The 26,999-nt window shown below is 54.6% G+C and overlaps 1 protein-coding gene across 7 annotated transcripts in view; it reads right to left on the bottom strand.

Annotated features, from left to right (window-relative positions):
• DENND1A (DENN domain containing 1A) overlaps window positions 1-26,999 on the bottom strand; it is a 492,434-nt gene that overhangs the window by 5,897 nt on the left and 459,538 nt on the right. For 3 of the 7 annotated variants that reach the window (XM_032307638.1, XM_032307635.1, XM_032307637.1), the window contains 3 exons: window positions 20,160-20,216; window positions 13,403-13,491; window positions 353-481 (listed from right to left, as the gene is read on the bottom strand). In XM_032307638.1, coding sequence (XP_032163529.1) covers window positions 353-481; window positions 13,403-13,491; window positions 20,160-20,216 — 275 coding nt within the window. The other 4 variants (XM_032307641.1, XM_032307639.1, XM_032307636.1 and 1 more) reach the window with 4 other exon arrangements.

Below are 26,999 nucleotides of genomic sequence, written 5' to 3'. Positions count from 1 at the left end.
TGACCCTCCATCTCCAGAGTTTTTGGAAATGTGCTGAGATAAGAAGAGGTCTCAGGCATCCACAACCACTTTTGCTAACAGTCAAGTGCAATCTCCTGGGGGAGGGCCAGGGACTCAGCTCCCGCCCCCTGGCTCCTCACCACAGAGCCTGCGGGGCTGGCAGAAGGGCCGTCCTGGGCACGGGCACACAAGGGGGCCCTCACCCCACGGGCTGGCATGGGGGCACTGGCAGGCAGCAGCTTCAGACAGCCCTCCCCCCGCACAAGGGCAAGCGACACCAGCCCCCCTCCCCCACGCGGCCCAGGAGAGTCACCCAGTTGAGCTCAGAGAAATGGAAGAAGAAAGGAGAGACCATTCAAAGGGGGCGGAGAAGAAAAAGCTTTCGGTGAAGCCAGAGCTCGGGCCCTCTTGCCGCTGGCATTCATCGTCAGAGGAGTCTTCGGACAGGAAGACCGCATAGTGTCGCAAGGGCTTTACCAGGCTGGGGCAGAGGAAGACAAGAGAGAAGAGGCGGTTAGGAGGTACCCTCGGAACGCCACGTGGCGGGGTGGGAGGGGGTGGCCTCTGGGCACAGCGCCTGGCTCTGGGCTCCCTCTGCCAACCTAAGGTAGAGGCTCCCTGGAGAAGGCTGGGGGGAGGGCCCGGGAGGCCTGACAGGTCCCGAGGCGGGGAAGCTGGTCCCAGACAGGAAAGAAGCCGAGTGTTTGCCAAGCATGTGATCCACTCTCCTATGACCTCACCCCCTCCCCTTCCATTGAGATAACCCCAAATGTAGCAAAGAGCAATGCACAAAGATGGGCACTGCTGCTTTTGCTCACCATCTTCAAACACGGCACATCCTACATTTCCAGCAATAGGAGGCTGGTGAATTCCAGTATCCTCGGCCAAAAAGGAACCACCCATCACCCAGAATGTTTATAAAAGAGAAAAATCTCCACACCACGATGCAGAACTGTGATTAGACTACATTCTCTCTCACCTGCTTATGAGAAAAGGCAGGGAAAAAAGACTGGAAAGGGTCGTATGTACCTGTCGACAAAAGCTAGGGGGCTCGAGGGTGACATCCCCCCACCCTGCCTCCTTTAATTTTTCCGTGTCTTCTGCACTTTCTACAATGTGCGTATCAACTTCAGTAAGCAGGAAAACATAAAAACAGAAAGTTACAGAAGAAAGTGAGCCACGTGGAGGGGCTCGGGCTAGAGGGCCCCCTCCTGATTAGCGGCTGCTCTCCTGAGTCTCTCTCGCACGCCTCTTCAGAGAGTCTTTTCATCTGTGATGTGGAAATTAAATATTCATTGTTATAAAAAATACATCTCCCTTGTCAGCCACCTGTGAGCTCTACCTCCATAAACACAAACACCGCGCAGCCCCGAGAAAGTCCACGCGGCCGTCATGAATTATACACCGACCCGGGCCCACGAGTGGACGGCTTGCGAGAGGGGAGCCGGACCCAGCAAGCTCGGGTCCCATCTGGGCCCCCCCACCCCCCAGCCGCGGCTCCAGCCTGCACGTGCGGCTGGCCAGACAGGCTCCAAGGATCCCCAGGGGCGGGGGGAAGTTTGGGAGAGTGTGGGGCGGGAAGTGTAGGGGTGTCCGAGCTGGGGGCAGTCTCTTCTCCCCCCATCCCTGGACAGAGCAGGTCCTTTCTCTGCTTTCTGACGCAGCTCATGGCAAAAAAGTGAATGGGAACCACGCTGGAGGGCGGTGAGGGACCCGGAGAGTGGGCTGTGCCATGACCTGCCGTCAGGTGCCAAGCCAGTTGTCTCCAGCGATGCGCTCATCTTCTGTAAGTAGAACCAGGGCTGGCCCCCAGCGCCGCAGAGCTCCCCGGCCCGTGCCCGCCTTGACTCTCCCTCCTCGTGTTATCCCTGCACGTCAGGCAGGCTAAGAGCTTTGTCCTCATACTGAAGCGGAGACCAAGGCTCAGAGAAGGGAAGCCGCTTGGCCAGGGTTGTGCACAGGGATAAGGAGATGGCGGGTCACAAAACTCCTGTCCTTGCCCAGGCAACCTCCCTGGATGGTAACGGCCCTTCCTGGACCAGAGAGAGCATTGGCTTAGGTCGCGTGTTTTCCTCTGGTGTCAGGAAAGAGGGCAGGATGATGTGACCCACAGAATCAAGGCCGCCCAGCTCCTGCCACATCCCCTGGGACCTAAAACACGGTGTGGCAAAAAGGGCCACTCCATGCAGCCCCTGGAACCCTGCTGTGCATCACCGACCCAACCTTGTCACTCTCCAGCTTAACGCCCGCACATGCATGGCCCCAGTAGCGATGCCGAGGGCATTGGTTGTGTGGTGAGTAAACCCGTTACTCACTCAAGGGTTCAGAACAATGAGGTTCAGACATTTACAGAATGGTTTACTCAATCATTTAGAAGTTAGGGGGATGCACTCACTTCTAGCACTGCGTGGCTTTCCCGGGCAGGTGAGGAGGGCTAGAGGGGTAGACAGGTACCCTGGCCTCAAGCTCCACACTGGGGAGATTGTGGAATGTGCTGGGTGGGCAGGGGCGAGGGCTCCGGGTAAGCAGGGCCAAGCCCAGGCTCCATGCAGGGTAGACACTGTGCTGTCTGCCCAGCCCTGTCCACTTCTGCTGCCTCCTCCTGCCCTCCCCTGCACACCCCACAGAATCCCGTCGCCTCTGCCTGGGGCACTGACTGCTCTTCGGTCTGAAGACCCGGCTCACTTGGTGTTCTCGAAAGCCTTCCTGGAACTCCCAGCTGGATTCCTCCCCCAGATGGAGTTCGCATCCCTTTGGCTGCGTGTTGGGGCACTTTATCGGTATCCCTGAACTTCCTGCAGTTCCGTTTCTGAGTCGAGGTCCTCAAGGGCAGTGGCCTGGCTTGTCCTTCTCTTGACCCCCACGTGTGGCACGTTTGTGCAATGGAGGTTCCTGATCTCAGGAATGGAAGCCAGTGCGCTGGGGAGACAAGGCAGGCTCCACCCCAACCCCCATCTTCCCGGAGCCCCAGAACAGCACCCGTCCCTTCCATCCACTTGCGGTCGCAGCAGAAAAGTGTCCCCTGGGGTCCTCATCTGTCCTCTGAGATGCTGAGAGGGTAGAATGGGACCACATTTGGGGGTAGAGGAGCAGGCGGGAATCTCGGAAAAAGGTTTACGTTAACATCGAGGGGCGTCCCATGGGTGACTTCCACCCCTCCCAGCAGCCTAGCGGGAAGGCTTCGCTGCACTGATTTTATGGAGGACGAGCCTGTCATTTAGTCCATCTGTCCATCCGTCCATCCGTCCATCCATCTGCACACCCAACTGAGATGTACTTCCGGAGCGCTTGTTAGGAGCAGACCCAGTGCTGGCTGAGCGCTGGGGTACGTCCCCGTCAGCCAGGCTGGTGGCAGATGTGTGTGAGGGGGACGCGCACCCGTCCGAGCGTGCTCCCCTCCTCTGGCTCTGACGAGGAAGCCGAGATCGCAGCTCCGCACACGAGCTGCCAGGAGTGTCTGGATTCACGTGCGAGCAGAGAGCCTCTGTGCTGGGCTGGACCGTGGCTTCACCCAGCCAGGCTGCTGGAGTTCACGGTCCTGTCCAATCCCGTGTCCTCCCACACCGGTGTGGTGGCGAAGCGGGCCCGGGGGGTGGGGCCAGAGGGAGAAGAGGGAACCTCAGCTTCCAGCTCACAAACCACTTTCCCTCACCAGTCAGCTTTCCTGGCCAGGCCAGGCGGGTTGGGTTGGGTTGTGGCTTCAGTAAGAGGCCCGGGGTGTCTCCTTAACACACCATCTCTCTCTCCAGAGTGACAGAGAACCTTGCCAGGGGTGGTTTGGTCCGATCGGTGTTTTTTTCAGGCTTCGGGCCACACGGATGACGGTGGGGAGACAGGCTGTACTTACAAGTGTTAGGCTAAATGCTGTTTGTACAGTTTCTCATTAATTCCTGGTCACATCCTCCCTTTGCGGACAGAAAAGCCAAAGCTCAGAGAGGCGTAGTCACCGGCCCACTGTCACACAGCGGCTCTCGGCAGAGCCAGGAATCTGGGTCTGCCCGACTCGAAACCACTTCGGGGTCCTGCCTCTTCAGTCCTGCGGACCTGAAACAATGAAAGAAGGGCTACGGCGTTCCCCCTTCTACTTTTAATAAAAAGTGAGATTTCAAAATAAACTTATTTAAATTCGGCTGCTCATGTCCTCCTAGGAAACATACAGCCAGATATTTGTCAGAGATAAAGGACGAATCGTTGAAAATGTCCAGGTTTAAATTTTTTATTAGCTTAAGGCAGAATATGAGGGGGAAAAAAAAAAAAGTGTACCTCTTCCCTCATTAACCCAATTCAGCGACTACCCTGCAGTCTGCCACCCACCACTCGCCTGGATTTTCTTACACACAAAGAGCTGTCTGTGAAAAGGCAGGTCGTGGTGAACTTGGCTACCCGGCGAGGGCTGCCAGAGTCTTGGCAAGAAAGAAAGGCCCGCTGTCCATCACCATTCAGACCCCATCGCCTCCCACGGCTGCTCCCGCCTCTGCCCACCTCATCTCGGCTCGGAGTTCCCATGCAGATGACTTCCCGAACCCTTTCTAATGTTTGGTTTAACGTGTCGCCGGTTAGCGGGCGCGTGTGACAGTGGTGACAGGCGCGGCTGTTCCTTTTTAAATACCATGTCAGAGACACGGCATCAGGAAGCAGGGACGTGCTCTGTGGCTCTCCGCCTCGCCGGGATCGCACGGGCTTATTTTTTAATGAGGAAGATCTGCATCTTGAGAGTTTTTTTCATGTGTCACATCGTGTGGACAAATCAGCAGCACGTCACGCTGGCCCAAAATGAAATGCTGACAAATGTAGATATTTCAAATTTAATTGACATTTAAATGTACTTGAGATAAAGAAGGGGAAAAAAAAAATCAGCAAGGACTTGGTCTCCGGAGGTAACGAGGGGAGCTGGTGATCATTTTTAAAGGATCCTTTCACTCCAGCACAAAGGATCTTTCCTTGGTAAATGTCTCGGCCACCCTGGCATCCTCCGATGACGAGGCTCTGGTTGGGCTGATGAGTGGGGACAGGCCCCAGGACGAGGCCAGGTCCTGCCTGCCCAGCGATGCCAGTCTGTCCCGCTTTGCACCATCCCCCACTTCCCAGCCAGATGAGCTCAAAAGTCATTTTACACCTCCCTGCACCTCAATTTCTTAGCTGTAAAATGGGGATCCTACATCCCTCCTGATGGGGTTTTCGAAAAGCTGAATGGAATTATTCATAAAGGGCTTTGCCTCATGCCTCGCACCACAGTACATACTCAATTACTACCAACAGACCACGTTCACCTGCCAGCAAATAGATTCTGCGCATTTTCATCCTGTGAAGGGTCTTCCTTAGGCATTCGAGGATGAATATAATTTTCTTGCCTTCAGAAACCTTCCTGGTCAAGGTCAGTGGTCCCCAGCCTGGCCTATCACAGCATGTCAGAATGACTGGACAGAACCCGTCTTGGGATCCGGTCACACCATCTCCCCATCACCGTAGTGTGGGGCCGGGACCCCAGACCACGCTTGCGCATGTGCACAGGTGAAAACAATAGAACAAGACTCCAAAGCAAGTCAGGGTGGTCTTTGAGGGAAACGAGCGTAGTGTGAGACCCACGGAGGGGAAGCTCTGGACCGGCGCTGGCGCTATCCTCTGTGTGACCTGGGCTAACGGCTAGGACCATTCCCAAGGAGAAAGAGGAGACAGACAGAGAACCTGCTGGACACTGGGTCTTTCCACGCCGCTGTATGTGAGTCTCTACTGTGAAACAGTAAGACAGAATCACTGCTGTAATGAGTCATGATCACCAGTTCTGCCTGTCAGGTGAACTGGCCTTGTGGGGACAGGTGGCTGTGAGATCGGGTTTTTCTCACACCCCTGGGGACTTGCTCTGCCGGAGGGCAGCGGTGGGGGTATACTTGGCTCAGGGGGTCTCGGAGGAGGCTCCCTTGGGAGGTGAGGCGGGAGCTGCGCTTTCAGTCATGAGTACGGAGGCGGCGGCAGGTGTCCCTGGGAGGACTGGGCACAAGGGGCTTGAGGTTAGGGTGGGGGTTTCGAGAAAAGGGGCTGGCAGGGTGGGCAGACACCAGGTGGTGGAGGGTCTTGAACCTGCATGAGGACTGAGACAACAGGAGGGGTCAGGGGGTGATGTGGGGGCTGTGGAGGCAGCAGGGGACCTTACTGGCTTGGCTCCATCTCTCTTGCTCTCGGGCTTGTTAGGCCCTTTGCCTTTCTATCTGTGTGAGTCCATCTGTTTGACCACTTTATCAACCTCACTGTACTCACTGTACTTATCATACACTCATTCATTCCTTCTTTGAAAAAATCACCAGTGTCAATTTCACATGTCCTCACCCCTGCCTCCAGACACCCTGAGAAGTCCTTCCCGGGCCCCTGGGTGAACACACACACATGGGTGGGGAGGCCCGAACGCAGGATAAGGGCTTCACTCTACTGTGTCACTCTTCGGGCTCCTTAGTAGCGGGAAGATGGGGATGGGGACACCTTGCGGGGATGGGGCCACCTTCCACACTTTTCCTATCTGGAAAGGAAGCTGTATAGATTGTGAGAACCAACTGCCCCTCTCTCCCCGAAGATGGCCTTTGCCTGCCATGAGCCCGAGTCTTTCGTGGGGACCGTGGGAGCCGTGGTGGAGGGCAGGGTGTCTGGTGAGAGAGCGGTGGACGCGGGCGTGGGTGCACATTTTGGATCCAAGGTAGGTCATTCCACCTGTGTTAGAGCCTTGCTTCCTTCATGGCTGAACAGGCCAAAACACCTGCACCGCGAAGACTTTTGGGGTGTGGGGAGGTTAACCAAGGTGACATGTGGAAGTGCCAGCCTGAAACAGGGATGAGACGTGGCGCCGTGATGCCGGGAAGAGGGAGGGGCTCAGGTGAGGTGGCAAAGCTTTCGGAGGAGGCTGGAACCAGCAAGTCTTGCGGGTGGGGCACTAACTCCTGTCGCCACCGCTCCTTGGAGAGGTCCTTCCCTTTGGCTGTCAGGCAAAAGTGGCTGCGGATGAGGGAAACCTGTGTTTTCCTGCTGCTGCCCATCCCTGGGGACTCCGTGGCAGTTCCTGCTTTTCAGTCTGGGCTCAGACCCACATCTGGCTCCTGGCATGGCTTTGTCTCCAGGGCCCAGAACCCACTGTTGGAGAGGGAATTGGGAGCCTGAGTTGGGTCAGGGGCCTCTCACATTGCTAATTGGGTCTGAGACCTTCTGCTCTGGTGTTTGGACTCCTGGCCACTCAGGGAGTAGGTCCTGGAAGGCTGCCAGTGGGTAGTACCTAGACAGCTGTCCCCACCCCCGGGGCCCAGGGCCCAGCTGGCATCTTGGAGACTGGCTCCTGGGGCGGGTGACAGTTTCTGGCTCTTAAATGGCTCTGGGCGGGAGAGGGGCAGGTAGCCTCAGAGTCACAACCGAATCACACGTGGCATGTAGTAGGTGCTCTTTACATGTTTATGGTTAACTGACACCCCTTCCCCATGTCCAGGGCGCTGGCCTATAAGCTTCAGGGGGCCTTCAGTGATTCCCTTGTTCATTCATTCAGGAAACATCCCAGAGCAGAGGTCTGGCCTAGGCTCTGGTCCAGGAGCCCAAGAGTCAAAGCTAAAGGGCCCTACCCTGGAGGAGCTCCCAGGCCCCCAGGTGGTGGGCGGGGGAAGGAGGCGGGCGGGGGGGGGGGGGCGAGGGCGGGCTGCATGTGTGCACACGTGCCTGTGTGTCACGTAAAGGGAATACTGCAACGTGGAAGGTCGGCGCTGTATCCGGGGAAGCGGGGGGACTGTGGGCATGGGGAGGGGAGGGTCCAGCTCATGGGGAGGCACCAGGGTGAGCATTAGGCCGCTGTGGGAGGGGAGACCAGTGTACCAGCCACCTTAGGATGCTAGGGCGGCTCCTGTGGGCAGTTTCCCAAACTGTGCTCTTTGGGATATGAACAGTCATTGTGTTGGAAAAAAGAGGGGAGAGTCTTGCCCAGGGTCTCTGGCTGGCCGCTGGGGGGTGCCAGAGTCCCCCCTGCCTCCCACACACCAGCCCACCAGCCTAGTGGCTCACCAACCACACCCCTGGGTCAGCTCTGGGCCTGGCGGGGAGAGAGAGGGGGTCTACCCGTGTGTGAGCCATGGCCAGCACCACTGAGGCCGTGCCAAGCCCAGGTCTTGAGATGGCGGGGAGCAGCCCATTGTGTGCCCACTGGTCAAAGAGACACAGCTGCAGAGTTCTTGAGACCTCGTCTTTGGGCAGAGCTCTCACTAAATGCTTCTGGCAGCTTCTTCTGATCTTATTTTAATCTTCTGGGGCTTTGGGTGCTGGGGTCACGTGGTGCAAGTTGGATGACGAGACTGCCATCCTTAAGCGGCGTGGGCCGGCAGTTTGGTACACAGACTGTCTGTCCGGCCAGAGCAACCCGTAGGATTTCTCCTTGCTCAGAAGGATTTCTAATGCATGTTCCTCTGGGTCCCCCAGACCCAGATTCCCAGAGAGTCCAGAGTTTTGGTGGAAGTATAAAGTGGTACAATTCTTTTAGCAAGTTCTTTAGCAACATGGAACAGAAGAAGTCTGCCTCTAGAACTTGTGGTACAGGGCCATGACAACCTCTCAGGGTCGCAGCTACTCCTATAAAATCGAGCTAACGATACCTACTCCTCCGGATTTCTTGGGAGGATTAGATGAAATGGCGTACGCAAGATGCTTAGCCGGCAGTTCTTGGCTAATGGTAGCTGTTAATCGTCCCATGCCCTAGTGGTATCAAATGAGAAAAGCTTTAAGAGCAAGGGTATTTATTTTGGTGTTTCATGTTCATGAACCCCTAGAACAATCTACAGACCAGTATGAGGGGTGTAGTGATGCGGACCACGCCCGCACACCAAGCGGGATCCTGCCACAGCTGTGAGCAGCGGGGGTTACAAGGACACGGGGCGAGTCCAGTGGCTGGAGTACAGCAAGGAGACTGCGGCTCTGCAAATGATCTACAGGACAAACCCCGGAGGGGAAGCTGCAGAATTGCTAACAAGGAGTGAGGTTCAGAACGAACTTGTCTCTTTTCTCAAACTCCTGGATTCTAAGGTTATCGGGTTATTTTTACAGACAAACAGAAATTGTTTGAAAAGAGCAGATTTTGTACAAATCCGGTCAGCCAGGTGAGCCGGAAGGTGGCTGGTGGGCCCTCGGCGCCTGACTCTGGACCACTCCTACTCAGTACAACGAAACTTCAAATAACCAGCCCGCAGACAGGACCCCCGTGAAGGTGCTGTGGGGCCCACCCGCCGGAGGGGAGACAGAGGTGTGTGGTCACGAGTCTAGGCTGTGCAGCTGGTCTGCCCCGGGTGCGTCTCTGAGCTACCCTGACTGTCAGCCTCTTGGCCATTAAGGCTCAGAAGACAGCGAGCTGCCCCCTTCTGGGCTGCTGAGGTTAAACAAGGTGGAGGCTGACCACATCCCTGTGCACCCTCCTGGACTCTGAGAGGGGTACTGCCTGACCCCTGCTGTGGGGAACAAATGACAGGCAGCCTGGCAGAGAGGGGCGCCTGGGGACCAGCAGGTGACTCCCTACCTTTGGCCTCCTCTGCATGCTGGGCGTGATCCTGACGGCTGGGCAGTCCTGAGGGGAATGTAAGCTGGGGCCTGACAGCCACGCACACTGCGGCTGAAACGACCGTTCGCGGGAGGGAGACGGGAACCACATCGCGCCCCCTGCAGCCACCACTGTCCCCATCACTCAGAGTAGCTCCTGGTCCTACTTAGGTTCTCGACAAAAAGGCTGGATGGTAGAGAGGAAGGGGTGAGGTCTGTGTCAGCTGATGCTACCAGTTTCTAGCCTGCAGACCCTGCGCTAGTTCTACTAGAAAGTCCCCCACTAAGCCTCAGTTTCCCTGTTAGATGGGAAAGCCACCACCTCCCCTTCACAGTCCCAAGGATGTTCAGTCAGTGTTGCTTGTCTTTCCTTCTCCCGGTAGAAACACTCAGGCACCAGGGAACACTGGTGGACAGAACAGCTCCAATTCCTGATTTTGAGGAATCAGAGAAGAGAGGCATGTGGGGAAAGTCATCTTAGGACACAGGACCCAGAACCGTCTCTCTAGGCAAAGCCAAACTGACAAGGGACCCCCGCGGGCAGCAGAGTGTAGCTGAGAAAATGAATCAAGCAGCATCTGGAGTCCTCGCTCTGCCACCTTCTAGCCGGGTGACCCGGGAACACGGAGCACATATATTTGCTGAGTTCCCCTTCGGTGCAAGAAGAAACAAACACCAGTCGAAGAGGGCCTAGAACACAAGAGGTGCTCGACTGCACTTGCTGTTGGGCGGCCTCTGACCCACAGCCCGTGCTGCCTGACCCCTCCTAGCCCAAGCTCTCACCCTAGGGAACCCTCAGGGCCTTCCATCAGCCCGTCCTGAATAATAATGCAAGTAGCTAGTACTTCTTGAGGAGAAATAGTCACTGAATATTAATTAACAAGTATTAGCTGAAAAACAGAGGGAATGTTTTCCCCTGAAATCTTTCGGAAGCGTTCTTCTGTTGTTATCGGATGGCTTTAAAGGGGCGAGGACACCCACCTTTGATGAGGAAAGGACACCTGACATACGAGAAATTTTGTTTCGGGAAAACACGAGTCACAAAAGAGTCAGCGAGGGCATTGTCTTTAAAGGCCTTGTTTTAAATATCCCAACGCGCTCACACCTGGTCGGTTTGCGAAGCTCTCTGCTGAGTGAACGGATGCGTGAATGGACAGATGGACATCATCTGGAAGGAAAAAACTGGATCCAACGGAGGGCCCGGCCGCAGAGCTGGCAGTTGGCGCTACCGGGCCTTGATGAATTCCAGACGCTGAGCTGCTGCGGGAGGCCAGGGAGACCGTCTTATTGTTAATCAGCTCCGTCTTGCTGTCCACAAAGTTAATTATTTAATGTGCTGTTTGGAAGTGAGAGTTGGGGCGAGAAGTCGGGACGACTGAACCCTTCTCGCCACTTCAAAGATCCCGTATCTCTCTCTGCGGGCCAAACCCTCTAAGTTGCCGTGTACTTTGATATTCCCAGTGGAGACAAAGATCCGTGAGTCCAGAAAATCCAGGCCAGATTAAAGGGCCAGGCACGGAGTCCATGTGCCCCACACGGAACCACCCGCAACAAAGGCCCATTAGGATCTGGCTCCTGCCTGCCGGCTTGTCTTCTCGTGTCTCCCAGCACAATGCTGACAGATTGGTGGAGCTGGTTTCTTTCCCCCGCAGAACAATATTTTATGAGGAGTCTGTTTTATTAAAATATTTTCCGCTGGATGCTTCCTGTGTTTCAAGAACTTGGTCTTGCCAGCTGGAGCTGATGACAGTTGAGAAAAACACATCCAAGTGCCGTTGTGACATGGTATTTGGAAATCGAGGAGCACACCGGGGGGTGGGGGTGGGGGGTGGGGGTGGGGAGGCAGCATGGGAAGAGATGCAGGAAAATACCCCAGTTGTACCGAGATGTCACTGGTATTATTGGAGAACAGCCCCCCCCCACACACCATTAAAAACTGTGAACAGAAACTCTCGGAATCATATCCCCAAACGTGCACCTTGATCACCTGGAGGGCTGGGGCTGCTGAGCCCTGGCCACAGAGAAGTTCTCATTTGTTTCTGATCGCTGCCAGTGTGCCAACTCCCTAAACTCGCTCCCATGTTCCCATTGGTTTGTTTCAACCCCAAACGTTTCCTGAACAGACATCCAAACAAGGCACACTGCAAAAAGAAACGGAAAGTGACATGGGCCCAGATGTGCTGACACCCAGGGGGACAGGATTACCAACCAGACACTGGCTCTCTGGCCTGTACTGAAGACACGTCCCCTGTCATGGGGCTGGGTGAGCAATGGCATAAATAAACATAATTAGGAATTCCGACCTCTACTCGGTGACCCGGACACAGCATGGGAAATGCTTTTCAGTGAAACGTGGAGCGCTGCTGGTCTGGTGTGCTCTTGGGCAAAGCAAGGACACTCTGGGTTTGCATTTCAGTATCCACAGGCCAGTGACCCTGTCTCCCCGCACAGCATCTTAAAGATTTAGCCCAGTTTTAAAGACATGGTTTTCAAGAAAAGTAACTCATTTCATCCCTCCCTAAGGAGAAATCTTTGGGGTCTGAGGCACTCTGAAGCTATATGGCATTTTCTCCACAAGGGGGCAATCATAATCCATGCCAGCGGTGGCCAGGGACTTAGTCCTTCATGTTCCCACCGTCCTATTGTGCAGGGGATCAGTTATGCCTACAACCAACTTCAGGAGTCCTCTCTTACAAATTTTGCATAATCAAGCATCTTTCAAGATGTGCGTACACACACACACACACACACACACACACACACACAGAGTCTCCTACTGCTGTCCAGGCAGCTGTAAGCAGGCCCAGGTAGGCTGGCTCTCTAAGAACACAGTGGTCTCAGGCAAGGCCAGGCTGTAAGCCAGAGAGCCCTAGAAGAGCTGAAGTACACTGCAGCCCCGGTTAGGCCACAGCGTGACCTTTCAGAGTTGTTTCTTCCTTCTGGCTCCTTCCCTGGCTGGGGCCTGCCATTTCCCTTAGCTTCTTTCCCTGACAACTTTTCTGCAAGTAAAGCAGACAGGAGAAGCATTCCTCTCCTCACCCGAGGGACTTCAGGGTCCCTGGGGCAACCGTACGGTTCCCCTAACAAACCCCGGACTGAGTCGATTTCGTGTACTTTTTCAAAGCCTCCCAAGAAGCCAGTGTGTAGCTGCTGAGTTGTCTGGGCAGAGCCCTAGGCCGTGGGCCTTGGCAACAAAGGGCAGAGGGTTCTGGACTTGGGGCTGTGCGCAGCTCCATCTCCAGGCATCGCTGGTGCACCTGCCTCGTCATTCACCCCCTCCCTCCAGCATCTATCCTGCACGGGACTCCGAACCGGGCCCTGCGCTAGTTTCTGGCAGAACACCCAGCCCGGGCCCCTCCGGACCAGAAGGGAAGCAGAGAAGCCAAGTCCGAATGAAACAAATGCGGCGGCCCAGGTGAGCAAAGGTACTGCTGGGGATGGGGCGGTGGACCAGGACAGTTCTGGGTCTGAATCCAAGCTGCAGAGCCCTCCAGCACCCCAGGCTTGGGAGAGTGGTGGCCTCTTGTTAAACAGATTGCCCCCTCGATCGGGTCCCAGCTCTCCCCTGCTGACCCAGGCCTGGAACCTTCTTCTGAGCCTGTCTGAGTACACTTCGGGTGTGGCCACTCAAAACACAGCCCAGAGGCCTGGCTCCCTGGTCTCTGGGGTCTCCTGCAGGCGTGACAACTGCTAGCAAAAGCCGACATGGAAGATCAAGCCCAGCTCCCCAACTGACCTCTTTGTTGAAACACCCGCTCAGGCCAGGGAGCCTTTCAAAGGCCACGGCTGCAGCACGAAGGCCTGGCCCCCTGGGCTCAGGCTCTGGCAGACAGAGGGGAGGGGAGCAACGGGTACTCACTGCTCAGGGCTTGAGATAGAAGTCCTCCGGCCTTCCACTGTGATGTTGCTTTTCGGTCTCTTCACGACGTGCGGACGGGGCGGGCGTACCTAGAACGGGCACGGGGGAAAGGCCCCAAGGAGTGAGTTGGAAAAGCCATTCAGGAACATTCTGCAGATCTAGATCCCCCAGCCCCCAAATAAACCCTGAGGCATTTGCATGGTACAGGCTTCAAAAGCTCTGCTTATTTCGAGAATGTTGCCACTGAATTTGCAGCAGACACACGACCCAGACTTCTGTGGTCCCCTCAAGTGGGAAAGCTTTTTCTGAAGAGCTTGGTTTCCTCGTCTGCAGATAGGGGACAGCACCACCTGACTGCTTGCAGGGCTGCCGTGGGAGTTCAACAAGATGCTGTCCATGCAGGACCCAGAACACAGAGGCCCTCATTTATGAAAAGTTCCCACTTCTTCAAGAACCCTGAAACTGGTCTGGTAGAACAAAAAGGTTTCACTTGGACTTGAACTCTACAGTACACATGCTCATTTCATTCTTTTTTACGACGGAATCCTACAGTGCTTATTTTCTTCTGAGTCAGGTGGGGGGAATAAACCAAATGGTAGCATTACAGAGTGCCAATAAAAATCCTTTTTCTGCTCCCCTGGCCATCTCTGGGCAGTCCTGAGCAGGACTCAGCCTGGACACTGCATGCCCCATGGAGCTCCTGCATTCATGGGGACCCAGCTTGAGGCTCGGCGGCGGGTGTACTGCACAGTGAAGTACAGTTTCCTAATTAATCCACAGCTGGGCTACAGCAACAAGATGGGGTGGGTTTTTTTTTTCTTTTTTCTTCCTGATCCGCTGCATCTGAAAGCCAAGATGGGGGCCTACAGGAAAAGACACCCCCCCCCCCCCGACCATCGCCTGTGATGGGAGTTAGTCTAAGAATCTGAGGGTGCCCTTACAAGGATAAAATCCTCGTATGGTTCAATCAACATTACATGGCTTTAAATTTGGCACCATCATCTCTGAGCATTTCCAATGCCAGAGGGGGACTAGAGAGAGCTAAACCAAGAAAGTCTGTCTGTGACTTTTGCTGCCAATAAAAATGCCTGGACATCCCAGTGTAGGGGTTTGCTTTCTCTCTGCAGACAAGGGGCCGAGGTAAATTAAATGCCATAATTGTCAAGGTTCCCCAACAAGACAGGGAAGGAGAGCACACACATGTCCCATTCAGTGCCTGCCCTCTCTCCTGAACCCCCGGGCCCCCCTTAGCAATTTGTGGGCAACTAGCATAATGGCTGGAGAACACAGATTACAGAAGTTGGCTGCATGAAAGACAAGTCTTTGCAGAGTTTCACCAAGCTCTCGGGTCTCCGCATGTCTGATCTAACCAGAGTTTTTCCTGTGGAGTGGCCAGTATGATCTCAGCCTTGTTTGGCAAATCAGAGGTGCGGTAACGGCCAAATGCGTTCCACCAAATCTGTGGTCTCCTTCCGCGGGGTTCCTCTGAACGAAGGTCCAACGAGATGTCACAGGGAAAGCGCCAGCAAGGAGCTGGCATACACGGTGGCTTCTCTGTGACCTTATCAATAACAGAAAGGAGACAGGGATGGGGCATCTCTGAATTAGAAGACGCCATCTAAGATCTCTAAGATGGCCTGACCCTCGCTTAGCATCCTGCTCAGAGCTGCCTCGCGTTGCGGTGGTCACCCAGCGAGACTTTTAGGAACAAACGGATGAGGTTGCTTGGAATCTAAGAAGTGCCCAAGAATGCTGCTGTTCTCATCGGTGTCATCAGAATGGGGCCTGCTACAGCGCAGACATTCGGTCACCACTGCTGAATGAATGGATGGCTAGATCCCCCAACCCTTCCAACTCGAAGCCGGCCTCCCTGACCACAGCCAGACCGCTCTCCCTCTCAAGGCTGCTGCGCAGGATCACCGGGTTGGAATGCTCCCCCAGGCTTTTCACCACGAGGGCGGATGTGCGGTGTGGGGTGACGGAGCTGTTCTGCCCTGCTCCGGGGGTCCCGGGGTGGGGGTTCCAGCAAAGCTCAGTTATGAAGGCCTGTCAGCCTGTCCTTGCACATGGCTGCTGCTCGCTACAATAAAGGCGGGTGAGGAATGTGAACTTGTGGCTGAAATGGGGGGATTAAGTTTGTGGCAACTTCAACTGAACTTGCAACGTGGTGAAACATGGGGAAAAAGAACAACAGAGCTAATTAGACGAGCTGAGCTGTCAGAGTGCCGCCGAATGGCTCAGCGCCAACAAACAAAAGGAATGGGTTGGCAATCAGCAGGATCGATGGAGAAGACTGCTTCATTAGGGATGATAAAACAGACAGAGCAGGGAGAAGGGGGTGGGGGAGGGGAGCAGGGAGGCGGAGAGGCAGGGGAGAGACAGGAAGGCACAACAGACCCAGAGACAGTCACCTGCACAGCTCAGACACACCCAGAGTCACACACACCTGACTAGTGTGGACAAAGCCAGACACAAAATTATACTCACAGGCAGCCATCCCGAGACATGCACGGAGGCCTCGAGGCGCCGGCATTCACACAGTCTCACAACTACACATTCACAGAGGCACGCACGGGAGTCGAGGGTATGCGCGCGAATCACACACACACACACACACACACACAGCCACAACCAGGCACCGACACACACAGACAAAATGGTCTAATGAAGCCCGAATCGTAAGACGGTGCCGACAACCGGCCCGTCATATTTCAGCGATCACATCCGTCTTTTGGGGGGTGCTGGGGAGGGGCGGGAGGCTGGGGAGGGGGTAAGAAACCGCACGCACACAACACACATAACGGCGACAGGCCCCGCCGGTGCTGGGATCCCAGCAGCGCCAGGGGAGAAAATGCTAAACAGGGATTTTGAGCTCTGTTCAAGGGGGACTTGTGGGGAAAGTTGGGAAACCAGCCAATTCCCCACTGGATTTAAAACCTGAGAAATCTAAGTCGGCAGGGTTAAATGTGTATTGAATACAAAAGCACCGAGTACATTTGATTTTAATGGTGAGCAAGAAATAATAAATACCGAGCTTATAAAGCGCTTCACATGTGGCCGACCACAGCCCGCCTCTCCCCTGCATGCCCCCATCCACTCCCCTTAGTCCACCAGACACTGGCAAGGCTTTCTTCTGCTCTTTCCTTTTTCTTCTTTTAAAAAAGAAAATCTAAATCCTCTGGTAACATCTGAACTCCAGCCACAGGTGCCAGGCTACAAAGCTCCTTCCAGAAAGGCTGAATGCCTAGCCCCCACGTTCCTGCCACCCTGGGCCAATGGCCCCACTCCTGCCCAGATGTTTGTGGCTAAGTACTTGATAAAGCCCGGCTGGGGGCCAAAAGGCCCTGACATGAGCACTGGTCAGGCCATTCTCTTCAAGGCTCTCGAGGGGTTCCATACCCCATGTCTCCCAGGATCACCCTGAGTGAACAGTGGTGCCCACTGGAAAGGCCTACATGAGTGGATGCAGAGTGAGCAGATTCTGGGGCACAGAGTCCTGCTGCGCCCAGAAAGCCCAAGCCTTCCAAGACTCCCAGTTTAGTTCCACAGTGACTCTGGTTGGCACAAGGTATCTGGGGTGACAGTAGTAGGGTATATGTGCCCACTTCCTGCCAGGCACTGTGCTACGCACTATACACACGTGACTTCATGACCCTCACCAGGCAGCTGCAGCTAAACCCATTTTACAGATGATGAAACTAAGACTCAGAGAGAAATTAAGTGTCTTGCCCCAAGTCATACAGCCAGGAATTGCCAACCTGTGATTCCAATCAGGGCAGGCCTCTCTGCCTTCCAAGTCCAGGAGAACTGGTTCGGCTAGGTCCCCTGCTCCATTAGCACACTGTAAGCTGGGGCCGGCCCAGCACCGAGCGACAGGGTAGCAGCCTCCAGCACCAGCGCAGTGGCAGAGGCAAATGCTACTTGGACTGTTCTCAGGGCCACGTGTGCCTTCCCAAGCCTGGAGTCGCCAGTGGGAGTCTCCCCGACTCTGCACAGGTCCCCACGTGGGTGAGACAGCACAGAGTCCCTGGGAGTGGTCTCCAATACCTGTCCTGCCCCAGATCATGCTTTGCGAGAGAGCCCCTGCCTGCCTTGGGTCCTAGGTCTCTACAGGAGATTCGGAGAGCAATTCTCTGGGTGGCGGGCTTAAGGAGACACGGGCCTGGGCTCCAAGGCCAGCCTGGCCTCTTATCTCTGTGGCTTTGGTTGCAAGCTGGAGAAACAGTCTCTGTCTCCTCTGGGCTGTTGGAGGGACAAATAAGACCCTCATTATACAAGTGCCTGGCACAGTCCTAAGCACAGAAAAAGTACCCAGTAAATAAATGCTAATTCTCTTCACCTCCGTATCCTTGCCAAACCCCGACACAGCCCTAGAGATTCCATAAGGAACCCAGCTGGTGCTGCTAATCATTATTTTTATTATTTAAGAAGACAACTTTTTAAAATTTATCATATTTAAAGATTTTATTTGAGAGAGAGAGAGAGAGCGAGTGAGCACACGTGGGCGTGCGTGTGTGAGTGGGGGAGGGGCAGAGGGAGAGACAGAATCTCCAGCAAATTCCCCACAGAGTGTGGAGCCAGATGCAGGGCTCGATCTCATAACCCTGAGACCATGACCTGAGCTGAAATCAAGAGTCAGATGCTTAACAGATTGGGTCATCGGGCGCCCCACCCTACCCTTTAAAATTTTTATTTATTTATTTTGAGAGGGAGAGAGAAATTATTTTTTTCAGAGAGAGGGAGGGAACGAGGGAAGTGGGGAGGGCAGAGGGAGAGGGAGAGAGAGAATGGAAAGCGGGCTCCATGCCCAGTACGGAACTCTATGTGGGCCTCGATCGCACAACCCTGAGGTGATGACCAGAGCCGAAGTCTCGAGTCAGACACTTAACTGACCGAGCCATCCACGCGCCCTACTGCCCCAGGATTTTATGCTATGACAGACTCCAGGGAAATGCAGACAGAGGGCCCTGGGAGCTTGGTATGCTGGAAAGACCACAGGTTCTCGAGTCTGGTGACCCCTGTCTCCACCCGAGGGGCTTGGGTTAAGCATCAGTTTTCTCATCTCTAAAATGGGTGGAGATGATGCCCACTTCGTAGAATTACTGGGAGGCTTGGCTGGGATGACTTGCTGACTATAAAAACTCGTAGGCAAATAACAGTCACCAAGAAACCAAGTCCTCCCTTAGAAGTTGTAAGGTTTAAAGACCCATTAAGAGTAAGAACCACTGTTGCGGGCTGGGCATCAGGCTCTAGGACTGTCATCTCCGTTCACTGTCAAAGCGTCTGTGGATGAGGGCACGTCAGAGAGACAGAAGGCGCGTTCAGGGGAGAGCGCGGCAAGGCTCAGAGCTTCAGTCCTTGCCCACAAGCCCCAGAGCCTGGGTCCCCAAGCTCAGCTCCCTCTACTCTCCAAACCATCCCGCCAGTGCCTCATCCCGCAGCTCCCACTAAATCACACGCGCTGTACCCAGGAGGGGCTTCCTGTTCCACAAAGCAGCTTCTCTTTGCTGTTTGTGCCTTCCTCCCAATGACAGTGAGCAGGAACGTTCCAGCCGGCCCCGCTGATGGGGTTTGGGCTCATCGTGGTTTGACTGGGTTCGGGAGGGATCCGTCACACGTGGTTGGAACTGCAGACTCACGACTGCCGTAGGTGAAGGTATCTAAACCCCGCCATCCTCCCCGAGGGCCCTCTAACTCCCACACACGGGAGGGAAGGGAAGGAAAACAGTGCCACAGAACTTTCCAGCATCCACGCAGAGAGCAGCCACCCAAGCGATGCTGGGCGTGTGCGCTGTGTATTAAAAACAGACATAGTCGGGCAGGGCCACCTGCACCCCTTGGCTGCCACATGTCACAGGATTGCTGTGGACATGTGCCTTGGTCAGGGGGAGGGCGGGGGCTGGCACATGGGTTTGTGGGGACTCTGGTCACAGCTGGCCGGGAACCTGACCTCTTTCGCTGGGCTGCAGGAGCGGTGGCTGCTTTGAATGAGGCAGAGCACCTCTTCTGGTAAATAGCCCTCACCCAACGGTCCTGGCAAGTTTCCCCACTTTAAAGGATCCCGTTACGGTGGTTATGCCTCGCCAGGGCCAAAGTCTGAGCTTCCAAGGAAAACGGGGCCCCGCACCCCAGATTCTTTCACAGTATTTATCTTGAAAAACCTCGGAGGGGTCTTTCTGCCTCACCCACTCTGTTCCCAGGTGCTGGGGGGCTTGTCGCATGTCGTCCTGCTTTTCCGCCCTGACTTGGCACTTCACTGGGGAAGGTGGGGCTCTATGTAAGGCCAGTCCCCACCCGAGGCCGCTCGAGATTCTCTGGGCGTAGCCTCTGCCCTCGCAAAAGGGACATCAAATGCCTTTCCAAACCCGGCTCTGGCGGGAACGAGACCCCTGCTGCCACACTTCTGCTTCCTTTGTGAGGAAGAGGCGGCTGGAGCTCGACTTTGAAGCTCATTGGCTAGAATAGGACTCAGCCTGGGAGACGGGCTCAAATGATGCGCACACGGCAAACACACCACACAGTGGCTCGCGGCTACCTACAGCTCCGACCGGCAAGGTGCCAGACGGGCTCAGGACAAAGGAGAGAGAAGCCCAGAAAATGCAAGTCCGGGTTCATGCCACACAGAGAGGGAAGCTGAAAAACCCAATTCCCGGTTTGGTGTTGCAAGGCAGCTGGATTCAAACTCCCGAGGTTTAGTCAGGCGGGGAGAACGGCTCAGGCAGTGTTAGGCGGGAGGGCAGAACCACCGGCTACTCACGGGCCTCGAGCGCTGTATCTTGGGCGGCGGCGGGCGGGTGGGACGGAGTCTTTGTGGCTGCATTAAAGCGAAACTTAAGACATCAGTACACATGGAAGTGATCCCATGCATGTGCACACCTGGCACACGAGAGGAAGCATCCGGTTCCCCCAAGCCAGACCCCGAGGAATGTCCTTGATGCCTCCCGTTCTTTCACCCCCACGCCAACCGGTCACTGGGTCCTGCATGTGCATTTCTGAGGCCTGGATCTCTGTAATCATCTCCCAGCAGGACCTCCTCCAGCCATTCTCCGTACAGGCCAGGGGAAGCTTCTAAGATGCGAGCCGACCCTGTTGCACCCCAGCCTCGAGACCTCTGCGGTGCCCCCCTGCCTCCTCGGGTGACAACGCAACCAGACTCGGGGCTGGCATTCCGAGTCCTCGGGGACCTGGGCTCTGTCGTGCCTCCCAACCTTCTTCCTTGCTCACCTGGGCAGACCCTCAAGTGGCCCCAGGTTCTCATGCCTTGTTTCCTGCCGCTCTTCAGTGTGGAATGACCTACCCCATCCCCATCGGCCTGGTAAATGTCCATTTGTTATCCAAGAGGTTAGGTCAGATGCCGCCTTCAATGTTCCCCCTGCCCGGTGCCCCCTGCTACATGGCATCTACCACCCAGTGTCTCCCTCCCACCAGACCCCTGCACTTCCTTTCAAATGTTCATTTCCTTGAGGGCTCATCCTTATTCCTCGGGAGAAAAAAACATTTGCAAAATAAATGTCTGATGAAGAAATAAAATTGTACAAAACACTCGGCTTTTGAAATTAGGATCTGAATGAAAACCAAGAGAGCACAGCTTCTTGGCTCTACCCTCTAACCCTTTATTTTGAAAGTCAAGCCTTTCAACCACCTTTTCAACCGCCTGCCCCGTGTAGATGCCCCAGCAGGTGTGGGAGATGCACGGACAGAGTAAGGAAAGTGAGTACACGCTTGAGACCAAGACTGCGGACCCTTGGGAAACCCCTCGGGGCTTCTGGTTGGTTCCTTCCCATTTGGCCACGCCGTTCACAAAGGTGCATTTTTATCTGACAAAGTCCAGCCCTGTACTGCCCACTTTGGCAGCCAATGGCCACGTGTGGTGAGTCTGAATTAAGATATGCTCTAAGTATGAAATATACACCGGATTTCTGAGACTTAGTCTGAAACAAGTACGTAAAACATCTCAGTAACCTTTTTACATTGGTTTTCTATCTTAGGATTAAAAAACAATTTGGCCATGTGGTTTAATATTAATTTCATGTTTCTTTTTACTTTTATTTTTTTTTATTTTTTTTTTTTTTAAAGATTTTATTTATTTATTTGACAGACAGAGATTACAAGTAGGCAGAGAAGCAGGCAGAGAGAGAGGAAGGGAAGCAGGCTCCCTGCTGAGCTGAGAGCCCGATGTGGGACTCGATCCCAGGACCCTGAGATCATGACCTGAGCCGAAGGCAGCGGCTTAACCCACTGAGCCACCCAGGCGCCCTTCTTTTTACTTTTAAAAAATTTTTTTTTAAAGATTTCATTTTTTTTATTTGACAGAGACAGTGACAGAGAGCGAGCGAGCGAGAGAGAGAGCAGGTGCACATGCACAAGCAGGGGGAGCAACAGAGGGAGAGGAGCAGCAGGCTCCCCATGAGCATGGAGTGCGATGCGGGGCTTGATCCCAGGACCCTGGGACTGCGACCCGAGCCGAAGACAGACGCTTAAAGACTGAGCCACCAGGTGCCCCTCTTATTACTTTTCTAATGTAGCTACTAGAACGTTCTGAATTCCATACGTGACTTGCACTGAGGCTCCTGCCACATTTCTCTTGGACGGTGGTGCTTTAGAGCCCCGCTTGGCTGGAGACAGTCTTCAGACACCAGACCTGCCGTGGGACTCACTCTGGGTACCCAACTCCCAGAGAGCAGGGGCCATGTCTCAAGCATCCTGGACCCTTGTTGCCCAGCAAGGGGCCAGTGGCAGAGTCGGCAGAGGGACTCAGTAGTGTCCTGGGGGTCCCCCACAGCACATGCAGAGCACGTCTGGTGGGAGGTACACTACGGCTTCCAGGTCAAGGGCTGTTAGTTGGCAGTGCAGGCCACACCAGGCTCACAGCTCTGCCTTCAGCTGGGGGCCTCCTGGGGGTGGGGCTGCCACCCCATGCGATGAGCATGGCAACCCACTAAGCCCTATTTCTTCTCCTTCATGTTTACAGGGAAAGTATGGGGCAAAAGAGGATAGAGTCCCTCAGCTCACACTGCTCAGCAGGTGGACGTCAAAGGACAGGGAGAGGGGAGCCACCTGCACGGTGCACAGGCCGCTGCCTCGTCCACACCTGCCTCCCCCACTGTCACGCGGCCCCCCCACCTTTACTTGTTTTTGGCCATTCTGCTCCAGTCCACAGTCCTCAAGGCTCATTGCCTCTGAACAAGCTGTTTCCACCCCTGCTGGGGGGCGGGGGGTGGCAGAGCACTCCGGGGGTAGCCCCCGGGGTCAGACAGTCTTGGACTTGACCCCCTACCCTTTGGGTTTCTACAGACCGGTGATTTAACTATCTGAGCCTCCCGTTCCTCATCGGTGCAAACACAGGTCACAGCCCCACCCACCAAGGAGGCTGTCAGGAAGATTCAGAGACACCATGTTGGCCACGATCTTCCCACAGGGCTGTCAGTGGACGTTGGCAACTATCACTGTTAGCGGGCTCCAGGTGCCCAGTCTCTCCCCTCCCCATCCATCTCTGTGCTTGCTCCAGAGGGGACTTAAAAAAAAAAAAAATACAAGCCTACTAGTGTCTCTCACCAGCTTAAATCACCCCAGTGGAAGGCCAATGGAAGGCCAGCTTCTCCCAGTGCATCCTAGGAGACGCACTGTATGAAGGAAGGAAAGGGGGTTCACGGGCCAGATGAGTCTGGGAAATGCTGTCTATTGCCTTATTCCTTTTGGAGATTCACAATGCCAGTCAGCACAGCAAAGGCTACCAAGTCTTGCAACCAAAAAACCCCACCTTAAACAGGCAAAACCCTATTAACGTTTCTTCTTCTACGACCTATTTGTTCAATCGATTTGAACCCAGACTCGCTTTCCCTATACTAGCCATTAACAGCCTCTGAAAAATGCCACCCGAAGTGTTCAAAGCCCTCCAGACGCCGGGTCCCACCTACAGACCTCTGTGGTCTCATCTCTGGGGCTTCCCCCGCATCTCCCTGGGGTCCCACAACCCCCAGCCGACCCAACACACCGTCCAGATCCCCCAAGTTGCCTCCTATGTTCTTGAGGTTCCATGCTGGTCCCTTAGCCTAAAATACCTTTCCATTTCCTTTTGTCTCACCCTGGGTGCCTCTTGTTTATCCTCTGGTGTCTGGCTCATGCACCACCTCCCCCAGGAGGCCCTCCCTACCCTTCCCGGCCCACGGGTCATCACAGCACACAGGCTGTCCTTCGAAGCCTCTTCATCTTGGCTCTCTGTGTATCCTGGGAGCCAGCCCAGCACTGGTCCATAACAGGTGCTCAGCAAATGATTTTTGGCTTAAACTTCCCTGGCAGGTGTAGAGACTCAAAAAAAGTTGTCCAGATTTTGTAATTAACTTATTTTCCTTTGAGGGTCACCAGGAAGTGCAGGTTCTTCTGCAACTGACTTTATCAATGATGGGAAGAAAGTAGACTCTTGATCACACCCGACCTAGAAGTGAGCAGAGTAAGTTGGGGGGATTTAGAGACACTATGAAAGGGTAATGTGGTCCATCTGTCAGGGCCTCACTGCTGGGGTAAACAGGGTCAGGCACCAGAGGACACACCACTGCGACAGCTTCCCAAGCCTGCTGGGCTGGGATGACAGCTGGGGACACAGGCTGGAGAGAGCGGAGTACCCTGGGGACAATTAGAAGAGTTTACAGGGGTGACCGGTGGTGATCTGGCTGGGAAGAGAAGGTGAAGTAAGAAGCCAGGGAAGGATCAACTCGACATCCTTTTCCAGAACGTGGCCCCAGGGTTGGAGGCTGAATCGAGACTAACTGAAAGTGGGGCTATGACAGTGTGAGTGGGGCCTGGGGAGGCTGCGGATCTGGCCAGCACACCCTGAAAGTCTTTTGGGTGAGCCAGGGGCACCCCCACGCGTTTCTACTCCCTGAGGGTGCAGACCGACTTTCACTCTTCTCTGCCCCTCACCCCACAGTCCAGGGCCCGGACCCGCCTGTTCAGCTCTTCCGGTGGCCCCAGTGGCAAGGAGCCCATCCATCTGTGGGCGGGGAAACAGACCGCAGAGAGGTAAAGCGCCCCGCGCACGGCCCCCAGCTGGTAATGGGGGAGTGCCAGGAGTGGGTCCCAGGCCTCAACTGTGGGTCCAGTGCTCTTCCCACTGCTGGAGGAGGTGGAAGCAAACCCAGGAGAGCCTCACTTTGGAAGGAGCCGAGAACTGAGAGGGCCAAGTCCAGGCCCCTTTGCACAGAAATCACGTTGTATGGGAACCCTAATTCCCTGGCTGGATCAAAGTGTGGCTACACGGACTGCTGTTTCTTAACTGAGTTCAGAAGGCTGGGCCTTTGGCTATCTCTTGCTAAGAAGAGTTCCATTCAACAATTCATCTCACACTTTCTGAGCTGGGCTGGGGTGGGTGGGGGGCGATGGTGGGGTTGGAGGTTTTGATAATCAACACATGCACCTGTTTTCCCGAAGGTCCTGTCCAATTGGAGAAGAAGTTTCATTCCCGAGTAGTGGAAAGATTCCTCCTGCGTGTGTTTATGGAATAAAGTCAGGGCCCATAGATTCAGAAAAAAATATAATAAAGTTCTTGTCCTTAAGAAATGTATGGTCTGGTGGTATTTGAAGCACATCACGGAAAAAAATCTCTCTTAGATACAAAGAGTATTTGGGCTGAAACTGCAGAAATATACTTTGGGTTAGAAAGATGTGGGTTCATGTTGTGGCTCCGCCATTTCCTAGCTGAGTCCACTACCGGCTCTGCCGCTTGGGTGACTTACTTCAACCTAAGTCCCAGTTTGCTCTTCTGTAAAACAGGGATAACACACGAGTCGCAGGCTCCGGCGAGAGGACAGTGTAGGGCTGCAGTTCTGGCTGGGGGCTCTGGCCCAGCCCCTGACGATGACCCCAGCCAATCCTCTGCCCCTTTTGGGCTCACAAATCTTCCCAGAAAAGTCCTGTGGATGTGAAGACCTTGGTCTTCCAAGGAAGTGTGCTATCAGCGATGCACTGTCGAAGGTGACTGGATTTTAATAATAATCTCTCTTATTTATATGATGTGTTTTCCTTTCAAAGCATTCCTGCTTCTCTTCTTTCCTTTGAACCTTACATCCCCTGGTGAGGCAAGTTAGAGGAGGATCATGTCCCTGTTACGGTGGCAGGAAATAGGAGGCCCAGAGAGGTTAAGGGACTAGTATGAGGTCACACAGCTAGTGGCAGGAACTAAAACAAGCAGGTATTCTTAGGACACTGTACTACCCTTGTCAACCCAAATTTCTAAAGCCGTCTGGAATCCTTTCTGATACAGCTTTCTAACCCATTTGAAGTTAGAATCTGTTGTTAGAGATCTGTTTAAGAGAAAAGGCTGGTAAGAGAGTGACTCACATCTTCCCCTTCCTTCTTTATTTGAGCAGCTCTTTCCAGGGCCTTCCAAAGGAGGCAGAGGATTCATCTAACAAACATTCAACTAATAAATGGCATGTACGCTGCACATCAGTCAGCAAGATATGGTCCTGTCCTCCAAGGGCTCCCTCTCTGATCGAAGGGGTTACAATGCAGGGAGGAGAGAGGGTTGCGGAGGTCTCTGGGGGTCCAGAGGAGGAGCTTACTAGATGGGCGTGGGAGGAAGTTCAATTGCATGGTAGAGGGGAACTATGTGGCTCACTATGATTAGAGCAAGGATGGATATGAGGGCAAGGCAGGCCAGGCCCTTGGATGGGTTGGTGGAGGAGGGGTAGGTCCCATAATAGGGCCTTGACTATTAGGCTAAGAGATGTGGCTTTTCTCTGGAGAGCAGCTGGGAGGGATTTAGGCAGGGAGGGACATATCAGAGGCCTTGGTGTCCTTGTTGTAGAAGACGGATGGGAGGAGCCTGGGTGGGCTTCTAAGGACAGATATTCTCCCCCAAGCTACAGGGCCCTGCCCAAGCCTCCAAGTTGTGAACTCACCACCCCTGGCCACCTGACTACGGCAAGATATAAACGTGAGAGGGTAAGCCCGGAAGTATGATTGACACAGAAGTCCCAAAGAGGAGAGGAACTCTTTGGCCTCTGCCCGGCCCTTGACATTTGCATCAGTCAGCCGTGCGGACCAGGTGAGTATGCTCACTGGATAAGAAACCCACATGTATGAGGACAGCATCTGATTTGCAGTTAATTTGTTGATGCAGCAAAACACATTGTTTCCAAAAGGTCAGGAGGGGAAGTCGCGTTGGAATAGCAACTTAATTACCTGGGCAGCATGGGTGAGTGGATGCCCTGCACTGGGCTCCGGGGTGGAAAATGCCGGACTGGTGGCAACGACCCGGGGCAGAGTGTGCAGCGCGTGCGAGAGGGGCTGGGGAAGGTTCAGCCTGCACAGAGTGCAGAGCCAAAACACCTCCTGCCTGCCTGGGCCGGGGCATAACCAGCTCACTCGCTAGCCAGGGGAATCCTCTGGACGGGAATGAAGGTCATTACCCCATTTCATAGATGGCGGGGAGGCAAAGGCTTTCCCTGGGTCACAGAGAGCAGCGGATGACGGATGACCGGCCCTTTGGAATAAGGTCAAAGAGCTCATCCCGAGTTAATTGTGGGCGGGGGAGGGGCTGACTGTTTAGAAAGTGAAGCATGGATTTACTCAGTCCCCATGGAGGGCACACCTGGGA

Source organism: Mustela erminea, chromosome 12, assembly GCF_009829155.1.
Source record: "Mustela erminea isolate mMusErm1 chromosome 12, mMusErm1.Pri, whole genome shotgun sequence".
Classification (NCBI taxonomy): Eukaryota; Metazoa; Chordata; class Mammalia; order Carnivora; family Mustelidae; genus Mustela; species Mustela erminea.
The sequence above is the reverse complement of the archived record's forward strand: the minus strand, read 5'-3'. Positions and strand labels throughout refer to the sequence as shown.